The sequence below is a fragment of the Oncorhynchus mykiss genome, chromosome 3, assembly GCF_057628025.1.
Source record: "Oncorhynchus mykiss isolate SJ-2025 chromosome 3, ASM5762802v1, whole genome shotgun sequence".
NCBI classification, from domain to species: domain Eukaryota; kingdom Metazoa; phylum Chordata; class Actinopteri; order Salmoniformes; family Salmonidae; genus Oncorhynchus; species Oncorhynchus mykiss.
In genome coordinates this window covers 35,503,856-35,522,615 of record NC_143024.1, presented here as the reverse complement: position 1 = coordinate 35,522,615, position 18,760 = coordinate 35,503,856, and the positions used below count along the sequence as shown (strand labels likewise).

Sequence of the window (18,760 nt, the reverse complement as noted above, 5' to 3'; positions counted from 1 at the left end):
AACCAATAAATACATTTACTCAATAATAGTTTTTTTGTATATTATTCCACAAAATAATCTATACTCTTAATTTTATTATTTACATTATTTGGGGGGTGAACCCACTAAAGTTCCCCCGTGAGCCTACAAGGGGTTGTGACCCTGACTTTGAATACCACTGGTTTAGGGTGCAGCTAGCCACAGTCATACAATAGGGTGACCGGTGAAGTGTACTTACACCAAGTTACTGAGTGACGCCAAGCTAATCTGTTGTTGTTGTTGTTGTTGCTGTTGTTGTTGTTGCTGCTGTTGCTGCTGAGACACTGCTGGTTGCTGTTGCCAGGTGGACATGTTGCTAGGCAGCAGCCCTGATGGCGTGAATGTCTGGAGCGCAGTGAGATCCGCACTTGTCAGCTGGTACTCTGAGATGGAGGGAAGGGGAGGGAGGGGGAGAGAGAGAGAGAGGGAGAGAAATACTCACACATTGATCAAAGTGAATATGCATAGGATTCACTTATAGTGTTAAATTCCGCTCCTTTCTGCCTTTGCCAATTAGGGCAATTACAGAGCAGACTGACAAAAAGAGAATAACTGAATAAACGAATCAAAAGTATTCACCCTTGTGTTTCTATCATCCACGGGTCCTAATACACTTGCTTTAAGACACACTACAGACATACAGTGTGTGCCCAATTGCCCGTGAGCAGAGAGTACCCTTGTCCTCTTTCACTCACCAGTGTTGTAGGTCGTCTGCATGGCGGAGAAGGGGGCTAGGAGACTGGGCGTCGCCACGGAAACCACTGGCGTGGACAGATTCCCTTGAGAACCACCTAACCGCTGAGCATTCTGGGAAGACAGAGGACACAGGAAAAACGCTTGAACATCAGGAAGTAAAGACTTATTTTAAACCAAAAATGTTGTGCCCACGCAGTACCATGACATTCACTAACAGTATCAAATACAAACAAAGGTGGGAACATCCTGGCCTGTACGGTTCTTGACTTCTCTATGACACAAAAACACCAACATTCACAGCCACGTGAAATAATAGTTGGTAGAGGTGTTAGGAAGTGTTCCACTCAATGGAGAGTCATGCGGATTGAATGAGAGACATGCATCGGGCAGAACAACCAGAGTGAGCGATAAAGTGATTGTGTTTGTGTGTGTGTTGGTGCGTGGTGATAAGTGTGTGAGTCTGGGCTCAGACGCTCCAGGGGTGGAGGTCATTGTGCCATTGGTGTCACCTTGTAACAGTTTGTCCTAGTCAATGGATACACACACTCCAGAGAATACTGTAGACTACACACAATGACCTCCTCCTGCCCAACCCGACATGGATTACACACACATGGAGTTGACCCATGCACGTGCCAAGATACATACAATGCATTCACAGAGAGAGCGTTTGCTCCATTTTGGATTTACCACACATAGTATGGCTACACATGGCTACACACTATTCTATAACATACAGTACCAGTCAAAAGTTAGGACACACCTACTCCAGGGTTTCTTTATTTTTTTTCTATTTTCTACACTGTAGAATAATAGTGAAGACATCAAAACTATGAAATAACACACGTCAAAATATATTTTATATTTGAGATTCTTCAAAGTAGCCACCCTTTGCCTTGATGACAGCTTTGCACAAACTTGGCATTCTCTCAACCAGCTTCACGAGGTAGTCACCTGGAATGCATTTCAATTAACAAGGGTGCCTTGTTAAAAGTTCATTTGTGAAATTTCTTTCCTTCTTAATGCATTTGAGCCAATCAGTTGTGTTGAGACAAGGTAGGGGTGGTACAGTGCCTTACGAAAGTATTCGGCCCCCTTGAACTTTGCGACCTTTTGCCACATTTCAGGCTTCAAACATAAAGATATAAAACTGTATTTTTTTGTGAAGAATCAACAACAAGTGGGACACAATCATGAAGTGGAACGACATTTATTGGATATTTCAAACTTTTTTAACAAATCAAAAACTGAAAAATTGGCCGTGCAAAATTATTCAGCCCCCTTAAGTTAATACTTTGTAGCGCCACCTTTTGCTGAGATTACAGCTGTAAGTCGCTTGGGGTATGTCTCTATAAGTTTTGCACATCGAGAGACTGAATTTTTTTCCCATTCCTCCTTGCAAAACAGCTCGAGCTCAGTAAGGTTGGATGGAGAGCATTTGTGAACAGCAGTTTTCAGTTCTTTCCACAGATTCTCGATTGGACTCAGGTCTGGACTTTGACTTGGCCATTCTAACACCTGGATATGTTTATTTTTGAACCATTCCATTGTAGATGTTGCTTTATGTTTTGGATCATTGTCTTGTTGGAAGACAAATCTCCGTCCCAGTCTCAGGTCTTTTGCAGACTCCATCAGGTTTTCTTCCAGAATGGTCCTGTATTTGGCTCCATCCATCTTCCCATCAATTTTAACCATCTTCCCTGTCCCTGCTGAAGAAAAGCAGGCCCAAACCATGATGCTGCCACCACCATGTTTGACAGTGGGGATGGTGTGTTCAGCTGTGTTGCTTTTACGCCAAACATAACGTTTTGCATTGTTGCCAAAAAGTTCAATTTTGGTTTCATCTGACCAGAGCACCTTCTTCCACATGTTTGGTGTGTCACCCAGGTGGCTTGTGGCAAACTTTAAACGATACTTTTTATGGATATCTTTAAGAAATGGCTTTCTTCTTGCCACTCTTCCATAAAGGCCAGATTTGCGTAATATACGACTGATTGTTGTCCTATGGACAGAGTCTCCCACCTCAGCTGTAGATCTCTGCAGTTCATCCAGAGTGATCATGGGCCTCTTGGCTGCATCTCTGATCAGTCTTCTCCTTGTATGAGCTGAAAGTTTAGAGGGACGGCCAGGTCTTGGTAGATTTGCAGTGGTCTGATACTCCTTCCATTTCAATATTATCGCTTGCACAGTGCTCCTTGGGATGTTTAAAGCTTGGGAAATCTTTTTGTATACAAATCCGGCTTTAAACTGCTTCACAACAGTATCTCGGACCTGCCTGGTGTGTTCCTTGTTCTTCATGATGCTCTCTGCGCTTTTGACGGACCTCTGAGACTATCACAGTGCAGGTGCATTTATACGGAGACTTGATTACACACAGGTGGATTGTATTTATCCTCATTAGTCATTTAGGTCAACATTGGATCATTCAGAGATCCTCACTGAACTTCTGGAGAGAGTTTGCTGCACTGAAAGTAAAGGGGCTGAATAATTTTGCACGCCCAATTTTTCAGTTTTTGATTTGTTAAAAAAGTTTGAAATATCCAATAAATGTCGTTCCACTTCATGATTGTGTCCTACTTGTTGTTGATTCTTCACAAAAAAATACAGTTTAATATCTTTATGTTTGAAGCGTGAAATGTGGCAAAAGGTCGCAAAGTTCAAGGGGGCCGAACACTTTCGCAAGGCACTGTATACAGACGATAGCCCTAATTGGTAAAAGACCAAGTCCATATTATGGCAAGAACAGATCAAATAAGCAAAGAGAGAAGACAGTCCATCATTACTTTAAGACATGAAGGTCAGTTAATCCGGAAAATGCAGTCGCAAAAACCATCAAGCGCTACGATGAAACTGGCTGCCACAGGAATGGAAGACCCAGAGTTCTCTGCTGCAGAGGATATGTTCAGTACAGTTAACTGCACCTCAGATTGTAGCCCAAATAAATGCTTCAGAGTTCAAGTAACAGACATCTCAACATCAACTGTTCAGAGGAGACTGTGAATCAGGCCTCCGTAGTCGAATTCCTGCAAAGAAATCACTACTAAAGGACACCAATAAGAAGAAGAGACTTGTTTGGGCCAATAAACACGAGCAATGGACATTAGACTGGTGGAAATCTGTCCTTTGGTCTGTGCAAAGCTGTCATCAAGGCAAAGGGTGGCTACTTTGAAGAATCGCAAATATAAAATATATTTTGACATGTGTGTTATTTCATAGTTATGATGTCTTCACTATTATTCTACAATGTAGAACATATTAAAAATAAAGAAAAACCCTGGAATGAGTAGGTGTGTCCAAACATTTGACTGGTACTGTACATTGTACTGTGCTCCTATTCGATACTACACTGTAAGTACTGTATACTCAGGATTTACTAATATACCAGTATGACAGTATATCAGTATGACACTCATGCCTGTGAGATCACAGTGTTGACACAGCAATCACAGTCAAGTCTAGGAGGAGTTTCTATTCACCTCACTCACCAACTCCAGCTCCTCATCGGTCTGCAGGGGGCAGTAGGACAGAGAACACGGGTTACAGTTCTGTACTAACCTGCTGATCTAGGATCAGCCCCCCAATCCTAACCTTAACCATTGGGCTCATTAAGGGGAAATGCAAAACTGAACTTGGATCAGCATCCAGGGGGCTATTTCCTCACAAAAATATCAAAATCAGAACAGTAATTATGACGAGATGCACGGATGCATTTTGACATCAATTCTTCTTTAGCACAGTCTAAAGCCACACTCAGTTTGAGTGCCAAAATCAACCTTTGAATTTAATCTTACTATAATTGCTGTCCTTAATTGTTCAATTACTTTATAAACTAATAATGACTCAGCATCGGTCTTGTAGAAAAATGTGCACTTCCGAGTGACACAACTCTGAGAAACAAAACGCTGTTATTACTGTAGACATCCCAACCTCCTAAAATGTGTTGAGTTGAATCACAAGACACAATAATAAATAAATACCTCTCATATTTCAACCGTTTACAAATCAAACAACGTACAATTCGTTTAGGTATTAAATGTTTATCTCAGAAGGAACAGAGATTTGACCTAGATAGTTTGTGTGTATGCATTGATATGTATGCTGTGGGCCCTTAAAAAATGTATGTAGATCTGTCCTTGAGCTGTTCTTGTCTATTGATGTTCTGTATTATGTCATTCTGTATTACGTTTCATGTTTTGTGTGGACCCCAGGAACTGTAGCTGCTGCTTTTGCAACAGCTAATGGGGATCCTAATAAAATACCAAATACCAAAAATTCATAAAGATTCAGCAACCCATTGTTTTGTGACTGGCGGGACACCAATGAAGCATTTATCAATATGAGAAAACAACAGACTCAGTTTGGGCCAGTAGGGCTCCCATAGTAGATCTCTCTGCGGCTCACCAGCTGCATCAGGCTCTTGCCGCTCTGGGAGGTGATGACCCGGAGATCAGGCTTGCGGCTGTTCACCATCTGAGGGCTGGGCGGAGGTGGAGACTTGGCCGGGACTACTTTCCCCAGGCTGTTGCCGTTGGAGACGGAGAGGAGGCCGGGGGAGGCCCTGGCACTGATGTAGCCGTTCGCTGGTTGAGAGGGAGACGGAGAGGAGATATTAATATGGTGTTAAGGAATGTATGGAGTGTTTGTGTGGTGTGTGTATACCTCTCACTTACTGTAGGACAAATGTAACACTGTGAATAACAGCATGAATCTGTAAACATTACTCGTTTGACCCTTTCACGCATTACACTGTAACACTACAAAACGTCATAGCTTTTCTCTACAGGAGCAATGTCACACCTATGTCAACCCTACGGCATCCCTACAGCATGTCAACATTCAGACAGTCCCCTTTAGTTCATGTCATGTGAGACACCCCTAAGAGAAACAACCTTTTGTTATTACTCAAGACATTCCAACCTCCTAATGTGTTGTTGTCTCATAAGACACAATTAAAAACAAATAAATACCTCTAATATTTGTAACAAATCAAACAGCATACGCTTCGTTTTGGTTTCACTCATTATGAAGGTCTATCCATCGAACGGCTCAATGGTGAGCAGTGTTAATCTGGGACAGCATCAAGCTACTCAGACAACAGCATTCCTTCTTGCCATGGGACAGACCGTCAGACTGATTTCCCCTTACTTGGTTAAAAGGAGCCGTTGACTCAAAGAAAGACAGGCTCACTGTGTGGATGGGGGAGCAGGGGACTTTCCCAGCACTGTCAGGAACACAACCAGGCAAAACACAGACAGTAGACACACACAGACAGAGAGTGAGAGAGAGAGACAGAGAGAGAGATACAAAGAGACATACGAACGTACTGTGGGCAGACACACAGTCAGACACACAACTACGCACGCACGCTCACACACTCCCTAGAGCTGGGCAGGGTTCTGCGACAGCAGATAAAAGTTGCTCCATGACGTGTCCCAGATGCTACCAGCATGTGACACCGTTTCATCTCAGTCACACATACTTCAGTTCAGACACACACACACACACACACACTGACGAGTGGCAAGGAGCGAATGATGTTTGTTCCAGACTCATGTGGCAGCAGTATCAATAACACACTACCTCCATCAAACATACAAATGCGTAACAGTTATCATAAGTTTGCTCACGCCATTCACAACTGGATAAAGAACTCTGGGCAGCCAGTGAAGGTTACTTTGAACTGAGGTGTTTAGGGATGGGAATATGGGAATTTAGGTGAGTGTGAGCCACAGCCGAGGGAAACGTGGAACAGGGCGATGGTGGCTTATTGTGTTGTACCCGACCTAGCAGACAGAGACACTCGCTCAGTCCTTCCTCTAAGAAACCGGACACTCACTCATCTACCCCAGCAACAGAGGGAGATGAAGGAGGAGAAAGTACGTGTGTTAGTCAGATGTTGGCCCCAGGCCCTGGGCTCTTTGAACAACAGGGCTCTAGTGTGTCACATTCATTATGTGTCTATGTGAATGTTCATCCATGCATGTGTTTGTGTAAGTATACAGTTGAAGTTGGAAGTTTACATACACCTTAGACAAATACATTTAAACTCAGTTTTTCACAATTCCTGACATTTAATCCTAGTAAAAAAATCCCTGTCTAAGGTCAGTTAAGATCACAACTTTATTCTAAGAATGTGAAATGTCAGAATAATAGTAGAGAAAATGATTTATTTCAGCTTTTATTTCTTTCATGACATACCCAGTGGGTCAGACGTTTACATATACTCAATTAGTATTTGGTAGCATTGCCTTTAAATTGTTTAACTTGGGTCAAATGTTTTGGGTAGCCTTCCACAAGCTTCCCACAATAAGTTGGGTGAATTCAGTCAGGTTTGTAGGCCTCTTTGCTCACACACGTTTTTCAGTACCTGCCCACAAATCTTCTACAGGATTGAGGTCAGGGCTTTGTGATGGCCACTCCAATACCTTGACTTTGTTGTCCTTAAGCCATTTTTTTGCCACAACTTTGGAAATATGCTTGGGGTCATTGTCCATTTGGAAGACCCATTTGCGACCAAGCTTTAACTTCCTGACTGATGTCTTGAGATGCTGCTTCGATATATACACATAATTTTCCATCCTCATGATGCCATCCTTTTTGTGAAGTGCACCAGTCCCTCCTACAGCAAATCACCCGCACAACATGATGCTGCCACCACCATACTTCAAGGTTGGGATGGTGTTCTTCGGCTTGCAAGCCTCCCCCTTTTTCCTCCAAACATAACAATGGTCATTATGGCCAAACAGTTCTATTTTTGTTTCATCAGACCAGAGGACATTTCTCCAAAAAGTACGATCTTTGTCCCCATCTGCAGTTGCAAACCGTAGTCTGGCTTTTTTATGGCGGTTTTTGAGCAGTGGCTTCATCCTTGCTGAGCGGCCTTTCAGGTTATGTCGATATAGGACTCGTTTTACTGTGGACATAGATAATTTTGTACCCGTTTCCTCCAGCATCTTCACAAGGTCCTTTGGAGTTGTTCTGGGATTGATTTGCACTTTTCGCACCAAAGTACGTTCATTTCCAGAAGACAGAATGCGTCTCCTTCCTGAGCGGTATGACGGCTGCATGGTCCCATGTGGTTTATACTTTCGTACCATTGTTTGTACAGATGAACGCAGTACCTTCGGGCGTTTGGAAATTGCTCCCAAGGATGAACCAGACTTGTGGAGGTCTATATTTTTTTTCTGAGGTCTTTCTGATTTCTTTTGATTTTCCCATGATGTCAAGCAAAGAAGCAGTGAGTTTGAAGGTAGGCCTTGAAATACATCCACAGATACACCTCCAATTGGCTCAAATTATGTCAATTAGCCTATCAGAAGCTTCTAAAGCCATGACCAAATTTTCTGGAATTTTCCAAGTTGTTTAAAGGCACAGTCAACTTAGTGTATGTAAACTTCTGACCCACTGGAATTGTGATACCGTGAATTATAAGTGAAAGAATCTGTCTGTAAACAATTGTTGGGAAAATGACTTGTGTCATGCACAAAGTAGATGTCCTAACTGACTTGCCAAAACTATAGTTTGTTAACAAGAAAGTTGTGGAGTGGTTGAAAAACCAGTTTTAAATGACTCCAACCTTTCTGTATGTAAACTTCTGACTTCAACTGTACGTTCATGTATGTTTCTAAGTGTTTATGTGTTGTATGTATGCATCACCATATCTGTTTTAGTGTGTACCTGTGTGAGTGTGTGTGCTGTGTGAGTGTGTGCTGTGTGAGTGTGTGTGTGTGTTCTCTCTCCCAGGTTCTACTCCTATTACACCCAGTGCCGGGTGTGGGAATCTCAGGAATGCCGGGTGACGTCAATGGTGACATTCCCTGAGCCCAGAGCCTGGTTCTGTGTTCAACAGCTGAGAACGATAGAGCGAGGGGGAGGAGGACGGGACGTGGAGAGAGGAGGGGGAAGAGAGAGAAAGAGAGACAGCGGGCTAGCAGGGTGAGTCACTTGAGCTGCGTCTTGGGACCACTGCACTGTTTACTGCACTGGAGGGTTACTGAGACAACCCCAGTTTAGAGAGAGAAAGGCATCGTGACTACTGTGGTCCCTGTTCCATGACTTTGTGACTTGGGTCTGATTCTGAAACTTCAAATATGAGTGTGTAACTCATTGTCGTACGAGTCTTTCATTGATATCAATGTGAAAGCCAAACCTATGCTCACAAAATGTAAATTAAGATTTGGTGCTTAGTGCCTTAGTCACAAATAGATAAACATATTGTTCTCAATACAATAATACAGTCATTCAGTTTTGGGGAAGATATTGTAGCACAATATCTGATAATACTGTCATCTACCTATGACTGTATGCCGAGGGGAATTAGATTAGAAGTGAGGCTCTGGCGGGTGTCAAAGTCACCTCTGAGGAGATGGCTCTGCCTACAGTTTGAACCAGGGGGATTAGAGTGTGTGTGTGTGTGTGTGTGTGTGTGTGTGTGTGTGTGTGTGTGTGTGTGTGTGTGTGTGGGGGGAAGGGGGGGGGGCATGGGGGAACAGCTGCGATAGAGGGAGAGAAGGACAGAGAGCAAAAAGGAGAAAGCAGGGTCAGGGGAGACAGACGAAGGGGGGTGGGGAGACGGCGTAGATGCTAGGCCAGAGTGTTCATGTCATTCATGTCTCTCTCTACCCCTCTTGCTCCCTTTTTTCCTCAGTCTTTCATTCTCTCTCGTTCTCTTTCCCATCGACCCCCTGAGCTTTTTACAAGTGGCTTTCCTGTGACCCTCAGCTGTCGCTGGCCAACAGGTGTGTGTGTATGTGTGTGTTTGAGTACATAAGTGTCAGTGTTTGTGGCGGTTGCCATCGACCAGCTATCCTGACATCTTTTTCTCTTCCATCAAACAGTGGAGTCTGTCCCAAAGTGTAATCCATACACCTTTTATGCTTAACTATAACCCACAACTCCCATCACATCAAGGAAAGCCATGAAGGGTAAAAACTAACAAGCTAAAGATCTATTGTCACAGCTACAACAGAGAGACGCAGTTCACTGTGTATACAGTATCATCTTATTTGCTAGGTAAAAACTACTCAAACCCAACTAGGTATTTTAGCAGAAGTAGACGTCACTTACGAACTGGGCTCGGGCATCCTCCATTGGAGTTGTTCAGTTCACCTCCTAATAGAGCACCTGTGGAGGTAAGAACAGAAGACGGCGGCCATGTTGAAAAGGACAAGTTGCACATACGAGTGGATGTGAATGGTAACAATTGCTAAGAAAACATGAAGAACATGAACAATGCTGAATCCATAACATTGATGCTGTTCATCGACTACAGCTCAGACTTCAACACCATAGCGCCCGCCAAGCTCGTCACCAAGTTCAGGAACCTGGGACTGAACACCTCCCTAGATCCTGGACTTCCTGACGGGTAAACTTCAGGTGGTAACAATACCTAAGCCACACTGATCCTTAACAGGGGGGCCCCTCAGTGGTGTGTGCTGAGCCCCATCTTGTACTCCCTGTTCGCCCCCGACTGTGTCGCCACGCACAACTAACTCCATCATCAAGTTTGCTGATGACACGACGATGGTAGGCCTGATCAGAGACCTGGCAGTGTGGTACCAAGACAACAACCTCTCCCTCAACGTCAGCAAGACCAAGGAGCTGATTGTGGACTACAGGAAACCGGAGTGGGTGCACACCCCGATCCATATCAACGGGCCGCAGTGGAGAGGGTCAAGAGCTTCAAGTTACTCAGTGTTCACATTACTGAGGACTTAACATGGTCCTCTCACACCAGCAGAGATGTGGGTGAAACGATTTGGCAGAGCCCCTCAGATTCTTAGGAACATTTACAGTTGCACCATTGAGAGCATCCTGTCTGGTATGGCAACTGCACCACCCTCGACAGGAAGGACCTACAGAGGGCGGTGCAGACAGCCAAGTGCATCATTGGGGTTGAGCTCTCAGCAATCCAGGACATACATGCTAGGTGGTGTCTGAGAAAGGCCTGAAAGATTACGAAAGCTTATATCCCCTGGCCATAAGACTGTTCAATGGCTAACAACTACTGCTCCCCCTCACACCTCCCCTGCCACTAAAATGATTATTGATTTGATCTATTACTACCACTACGCTGCTGCTCATTGATTATTGATTGTCATCACCATTTATCCAGTTTACATGTATATATTACCATTAGTATATTACAATAAATATTTATATATTCCTGCTACAAGTCACTTTTCAGCCCTGTTTACATGTACACCGAGTATACCAAACATTATGAACACCTTCCTAATATTGAGTTGCACCACCCTGTTTCCTTCAGAACAGCTTAAAGTTGTCGGGGCATGGACTCTACAGGGTGTTGAAAGCGTTCCACAGGGATGCTGACCCATGTTGACTCCAACACTTACCACAGTTGTGTCAAGTTGGCTGGATGTCCTTTGGGTGGTGGACCGTTCTTGATACACACGGGAAACTATTGAGCGTGAAAAACCCAGCAGCGTTGCAGTTCTTGACACAAACCAGTGTGCCTGGCACCTACCGGACCCCGTTCAAAGGCACTTAAATCTTTTGTCTTGCCCATTCACCCTCTGAATGACACACATACACACTCCGTGTCTCAAGGCTTAAAAATCCTTCTTTAACCTGTCTCCTCGCCTTCATCTACACTGATTGAAGTAGATTTAACAAGTGACATCAATAAGGGATCATAGCCTTCACCAGGATTCACCTGGTCAGTCTAAGAAAGGGCAGGTCTTCTTAATGTTTTGTATAATCCGCCTATCACGCCTTCATTTACACTCAGTATGCTGCTGCCATACTGTTTACTACTTTATTATCATCTATCCTGCTACCAGACACTTTCTCCTAATCCCTGCCTACATGTACAGTACATCTCAAATACTCCAGTATCTCTGCACATGTTGTATTGGCACTGCCCCCGTATATAGCTTCCTCTCTTATTTCTCCTGTTTCTTATTTTGTATCATTAGTTACACCATTTTGATAATGCATTTTTTCTAAATTACTGCACTGTTGTGTATGGCTTGCAAGTCAAGCATGTCACTGTACTTGTGCATGTGACAAATAAAACTTGTGATGAAGTCAACCATTAACCACCGTCCACTCTGTTCCTTACCTGCGCTGGCCGGTCGCTGTGGTAACCCTGGAGACCCAGTGTTCCTCTGGAGAGATGGTTGCTGTGGCGACAGCAGGCGGGGGTCTGTGAGGGTGGAGGTGACGAAGGAGGTGGTGACCAGGCCGCCAGAGTTACTGAACTGGAGAGCGTTCTGATTGGACACTGGCACCGTGACGGGCATGGAGAAGGTGGGCTGTGGGACGGCTGACTGGAGAAAAGACAGGAAGAGGAGGGGCTTAGAAATGTAACCGCACGATGGGCACATGTATAATGTTAAAGACACTAACACACACTCTCAGAAGCATGTGCACGCACAAGCACACACACATGATTCGTTACCATGCAAGTGACTTGTGGAAACAAGAAGCTGAAAAAGTGTTTGCTTTCAGATCACATGCAAGGTTATGTGTACATCATAAAAGCTACATGGGATTGTTATTGCATTGGTTATTGGTGACATGTATAATATGACATCTAGACATCTAGACACCCCACATAGTATCCCCACATAGTATCTTTAATTGCAGGGAAAATTGAAGAGAAACTATAAAAGTGTTTTATTTTTGCACAGAGCTTGGAAATTTGAGTATCTGATATGTAGCCTCTACCTGAAGTTGACTGCTGATTTTCTTAATTTTACCTTGAAGTAAACGTTTACCCTTAAAAATGCATATAACTAGTCACTAAAACGTTCTCTAAAGTATCAAAGACTGCTTTATCAAAGTATAAGAAGTGTAGTTAGCAAATAGCTTTGAACCGGTCCTGAGTCAGCTAAATATTACTAGCCGTGTGACCCAGACCAACACCGGGTCCTAGTCAGAGACAGGACCCAGGCCAGGGTTGTCCACTCTTCTGCCTGTAACCCATTTCACCCTGTTTTCCTCATCATAGCATAAAGCAGGAAGGGCCTCTATATATAGAATATGGGCCAAGCGTGGCCTGGTACTGTATGTGCTGAGTGGGACCCAGTTTAAAAAGAGAGAAAGAAGATGCTCTACTCTGTCCATCATATCGACCTTCCTTCCCGTTAGCCTACAGCGTATTCCACAAGTTTACATCTGGGATGTATGTGCGATGCTATACAGGGGAAGAAAGGAGAGCAGAGGAGACTAAGTTATTTTGGTATTGTGTGTTTTGTAATGTATCTGTCATAATCTGATAAGAGTCCTGTCATTCTTGTGACAAACTATTTGTCAATGTGGCAAGACTGAGTGTAACCTTTTCCTTTCTTTATAGCATTTTAGTAGACTGAGTATTAGTCTTTGTCTGCATTATCCTGTTCTAGTGACGAACAACAACAGTGCTAGGTAACGTAAAGACAGAAAAGCATCTGGGCTGTCACTAGTGCTGTAGCTCCTCTGCCCCATAAGACCTGCGAGGGTGTCATGTCACGTACACAACTTCACTCAATATGTGGTATATGGCAAGAATGTTCAGGGGACTATGGTGACAAAACCAATCTGACTTGGACTCCACAGTAATAGAGATGTCTCAAATCCCAGAGCACCAGAAACTGAGAGAGAAAGAGGCAGAGAAAGAAAGAAAGTGCAAGTGAGGGTAGGGGAGAGAAGAAAATAAAAAAAGAGAAATAAAGAGAAAGACAAAGACAGAGAGAGAGAAAGCCCAAATGGGTAAGCCTACTGGGCAAGCTGGTGGGCAGGTCTGGCATCTGGAGAGGTAGTCTACAATATAAGGCAGAAGGTTACAGCACTGCACACTGGTCAGGCAGAGAGGAGGGAGGGATGGATGGATGGGTGGAGGGATGGAAGTGGGGTTAGTGTGATGGGGCAGAGGTGTGGAAACGTGGAGCATACAGCCCTGGGACAGCACTTCCTACATACACTTATCGTACACTCATTAAAATAGTGTTTAATACTACACTGATGTACACTAAACTGTGCTGTGCATATTTGGACAGATATCTCTTGGATAACAAGTTATTCAGTGGTATTGTTACGTTAGGTCAGATAACTACCCGTGGGCATAATTTGAATACTAGAGTAGAGTGACTCATTCATTGTGTCAAGTACATGTCATTATAAAGGCCCTAAAATGAATCATATTGGATAAATAATAGTCTTTAAGCTTTTCCTCGGGCTAAGTGGGTTCATTGAAGGCAGCTCAAGGCCTTCAACAGCATAACAAAAAACAAACCTATTTTCTCAGCGGCGTGCTACATTGGTGTATTTCCTAGATGCGAGGGTATCAGAATGAATTAAACCAATGCCCTACTTTCCTTCCCTCCCTCTTGTCCTAGAAGCCTTTGAAAGTTTTCCTTTCAACTTTTGGGAACGTCTCATCCTATTTGTTAGCAGTGACGGATTAAAACCACAAAAACAACTTTCAAACAACTTTCGGTTGACCTTTAAAGGTCCTTGATATTTGACTACAATGTTGATCTTACCAGTGAATACTCTGTATAATCCAATTAGATCGAATCGTTTCACAAAAATAATGCTCAGCTTTTATCTTAGTATTGTTGGAATACAGGAGGGAAAACAGGTGCTTTAAACATTTCTAAAATAATTTAAAATGACAGAGAAATAAGGAAAATGTGTCTCTTTTTAGTACAAATTTTCTGACAGTCACAGTCAATTTCAAACTAACACAACACATAACATTGCAAACAATATTAAGGAACATCTCTTAAATCTGAAAAGCTAAATCAGCTGTGTCACCAATTGGCAAGTTCCAGTCTAGCCTTATAATCCTGTACATGCCTGTAGCCTGCCTAGCCTCCCTATGCTCCCTAGCACTTTCTACTCGACTCCGGGGATTGCAGTACGAGTGGGATTAAGCGTGTATATCCCAGCCCCCTAGCTGTCATGTTGGTAGATTATGATGCTGTTGAGGGAGATTGGTGCTGTATGCTTCTGTTTGCTACAGTAGGCCCTGTGAAAGGTGTGCCGGGCAAGGTGGGGGATGGGGGGCCAAAGCCAGTGCAAGCTTGCTTCCAATCGTCTAGGGTGGGAGCTACACTGTCCAGGGGGTGGCAGATTGAATTCTATTCTTCTTCTTTCTACACAAACACCAAAGTGTTGGAGATCCGGCTTAGGTTAAATGCAGGATAAGTGGTATTCACTGAACTCATTCAATAGAGAGACAAACTTTTTTGCTGAACCGCTGCTTTAATGTAAGTAAGTGAGTGGTTGGGTGTGTGATAATATTATCAGTTTTGGAGAACAAAACCTTTCCATCACCATTGAGTTTTTTGTCTTAGTGACAATATCCTGCATAATACAGATTACGCAATACATTGTAGTTCATGTTGTATAATACATTCTAAAAAAACAGGGCTTAAGTCAGGGATAGGTGTGTATATCTCCAGTTCAGCTCATCCTGTGAGCAGTAAAGTCCTTCACATTGGCCCAACGGGAACTCGATAGACAAAGTCCCATCCCTCGTGACCAATAGGGAGGCCAGATCAGACAGGAAGCCTGGTTGAAATTGAGTGCTCCTCATTAAACTGACGTTAATGGCATTATTGAGCCCTGGTGGAAAATAATGAATCATAAAAAAATTGGCACCGGAGAGAGGAATAAAAGAGGCAATAAACCGTGGCAGCGTGCCAATTATGAGGCAGCCCTAGAGAGTGTCTGAAAAACACCCTGGAAATGAGGAACAGCCTATCCGAACCTAGATGGCCACACTTTATCTGTAAAACTAACGCCCTTGAAAAGCATGAATCTTGTACGATTCTTCTCACACTAACAATGGGGTGACAATGAAAAATGAGAAGTTTTGCCCCGTTTACCATGGCATCCTCATATGCCACTTTTATGTAGTCTTTATGAAATCTGTCAATAGCTTATGAATGATTCCTGAGACCTGTGACCACTCTCCAATCAGACTGTTGAGCTCCGCGCCCCGACATCCTTGCCCAGGCACACACGATCAGAGGGGGGTTGTGGGTACAGAGGTGGGTGAGAGATGGAGAGGAGTGGGGGGTGGTGGGGTGCTCTGTGAGTATTTGGGTTGCTGTCTGCAACCGGATCTGGGTAAAATCCAGTCCGGTCTGGTAACACAGCAGTTCTGGTACAGCTCACGGTACTCACTGACAGCCTATAGCTCTGCATCATTTTATCAAACTCCTCGTCAATTTTTTTGTATTTCTCCTCAGTGTGGGGGGTGAGGGAGAAGGGCTCCTCGGGGTCTGGGCTCTCTGAGTCCCGGTGCTCTTTCTTGTTCAGAGCCTTGGTCCGTTCGTTCCCACAACGGAGAGAGGAGAGGAGAGGAGAGAGAGGGAGGTTAGAGAACGTGACGAGAGGACGATGGTACTCACGCCATAGCGCTTGAACAGGATATCCAGGTCCTCGTTCTTGCGGTACTTGTCATCGTTTAACGGGCTTTGGTCGATGGAGTCGTCGCCGTCCGGCTCAGGGCTGTTGCAACCGTTAAAGCCTTTCTTTCGCAACGTCTGAAGCGGTTAGAGGAGGAAGAAGCAGAGGAAGGAGGAAAACATTTCATTTTCATGCACAATTATGTCAACAACACCCATTAACCAGACTGTACCATCATTTAAATTCTAATAATGGAGGAATTCTAATAATAAAGGAAAGGAACAGCGATGGCATTCGAACAAAACCAGTAACATGATTCTGAGCCTCAGATAATATTTAAAATCGATCCATTCCAGGAAGGTCAATGTCAATGTTCACAACATCTATGACCGTTTCGAAGCTAACCACCTTTAAAGGTTTACTCTACACAAATCAACAAAGATGTCTGAAATAAGGAGTTATCACTGGACAATGACTAACATTTTCATCCACCCACACACACACACACACACACACACACAAGTTCAAAAGTATGGGGCCAATTAGAAATGTCTTTGTTTGATGAAAGAAAAGCTAATTTTTTTGTCCGTTAAAATAACACCAAAATTATCAGAAATACAGTGTAGACATTGTTAATGTTGTAAATTACTATTGTAGCTGGAAACGACAGATTTTTTATGGAATATCTACAATTGAAGTCAGAGGTTTACATACACCTTAGCCAAATACATTTAAACTCAGTTTTTCGCAATTCCTGACATTTAATCCAAGTAAAAATTCCCTGTTTTAGGTCAGTTGGGATCACAACTTTATTTTAAGAATGTGAAATGCCAGAATAATAGTAGAGAGAATGATTTATTTCAGCTTTTATTTCTTTCACCATATTCCCAGTGGGTCAGAAGTTTACATACACTCAATTAGTATTTGGTAGCATTGCCTTTAAATTGTTTAACTTGGGTCAAACGTTTTGGGTAGCCTTCCACAAGCTTCCCACAATAAGTTGGGTGAATTTTGGCCCATTCCTCCTGACAGAGCTGGTGTAACTGAGTCAGGTTTGTAGGCCTCCTTGCTCGCACACGCTTTTTCAGTTCTGCCCACAAATTTTTTATAGGATTGAGGCCTGGGCTTTGTGATGGTGTTACGTACCCCAGTTCCCCAGTTCAGTTTCTGTGTTTTGGGTTTGTATGTGTTTGGATGTGTATATGTTTCAGGATGGCTTCCTGGATTCCAATCAGCTGATTGGTTGGTCCCATTGCAGACTGGAGCTCTGACCCCGCCCTCTCGTCAAAAGACACAGCTGTCTGCAATTACCAACTCCTTCTCCAGCTTGAAAAGCCAGTGTTCCTTTGTTAGGAGAGAGAACTTATTGGTATGTGCTGTGTTGGTTAGACAGTTTTTGTAAAGTATGTGTATGCCAAAAGGACTCAGTGTTTTTGAAATTGTTAATTTCCGTTAGTAATTATTCTGTTTTTGTTCCCAGGGGGGAAGGGGAAGGCACCATGGGAGTGTTTAGGCAATAGGCCTGCGGGCATACATATACCCGTAGTATGTTATCTGTCTATGCACACTAGGTAAGACCTGGGTGGGCCACCCCCAGTATTTTGGTTAGCACGCCAAGTGGCTTTAAGAATAAGTAAGTAGTGGGTAGGTAAGGTAGGAGAGGGGGCTCTTTAACTTTGGTTCCGTCCAGCCCCTTTCCCCCAAATTACCGTATGAAGGAAGAATATATTCCCTGTAAACGGTAATATTCTCTGCCTCTCATCCTTACCCACACCTACAGTCACCTACACCTCTTTCACTCCACGGGGAGTTGAGTGAAGCAGGGTGTTGCGTTCCCTCTTCCAAGAGGTGTAGGTAACATAATGGGGGCTCATCCGGGATCATTAAACCCACTGGACCCTGCTGCTCTGAGCTCTCTGTGATTGAGGTGTGCTGGTAGGTTGAGTTTGGATGACTTGTTTAGTTACGCGTGTTCAGTAGGCTGCTGTGTACCATGGCTGCCTCAGCAGTCTCCCAGTTTACTGAAGCGCCCTCTGTTGGTGGGGTTGCGTAAAGTAGACCTTTGCGCCGTAGCTGATGATTATGGACTCTTCGTCCCTGAGAAAGCCCGAAAGGCTGAGCTTTGGTGCTAGTCAGGGAGGGTTTAGTGAGAACTAATTTTGTCGTTGAAAGATGGGGAGAGGGAGGCTTCAGGGAGAGGAGACGGGTAGACCTTCCGATGCCAAGTCTGAGGACGGCGCGGAGGAAGGAGTTGCTCGTACCCCCTTTACATTGCCCTGATATGACCCCTTATCTTTTGCTTTGGGTCGTTCAGACGGAACTGCAAGGCTAAAGGTGAGGCTGGCCTGTTTGGAAATGGAGCAAAAAGATAGATGGATGAAGTTTGATTTAGAAATTAGGAAAATGAAAATCGACAAGGAGGTGAGGATCCGACAACTGGAGCTAGACGCTGGCTCCAGTGTGATTTCACAACCTGCCCATCATCAAGCCCACTTCGACATGAGTAAAAATATTGCTTTAGTCCCTCCATTCTGGGAGTCGGAAGTTGATTACTATTTCTCTGCGTTTGAGCGTGTGGCCGCTGCGCTGCATTGGCCACTCGAGGTTTGGCCGCTCCTGTTGCAATGTAAATTGTCTGGGAAAGCCCAGGAAGTAGTAGCTGCTCTCTCCCTGGAAGACAGAT

General features: G+C 43.9%; 1 protein-coding gene across 48 annotated transcripts in view; it reads right to left on the bottom strand.

Moving 5' to 3' along the window:
• LOC110503950 (myocyte-specific enhancer factor 2D homolog) overlaps window positions 1-18,760 on the bottom strand; it is a 79,973-nt gene that overhangs the window by 9,953 nt on the left and 51,260 nt on the right. For 14 of the 48 annotated variants that reach the window (XM_036972747.2, XM_090229050.1, XM_090229053.1 and 11 more), the window contains exons 4-10: window positions 16,080-16,214; window positions 11,798-12,005; window positions 9,781-9,837; window positions 5,116-5,294; window positions 4,191-4,220; window positions 714-825; window positions 218-401 (exon numbers count right to left, since the gene is read on the bottom strand). In XM_036972747.2, the coding sequence (XP_036828642.2) occupies window positions 218-401; window positions 714-825; window positions 4,191-4,220; window positions 5,116-5,294; window positions 9,781-9,837; window positions 11,798-12,005; window positions 16,080-16,214 (905 nt within the window). Of the gene's footprint in view, window positions 1-217; window positions 402-713; window positions 826-4,190; window positions 4,221-5,115; window positions 5,295-5,681; window positions 5,847-9,780; window positions 9,838-11,797; window positions 12,006-15,852; window positions 16,215-18,760 lie in introns of those variants that run through there. The other 34 variants (XM_090229047.1, XM_090229057.1, XM_036972815.2 and 31 more) reach the window with 12 other exon arrangements.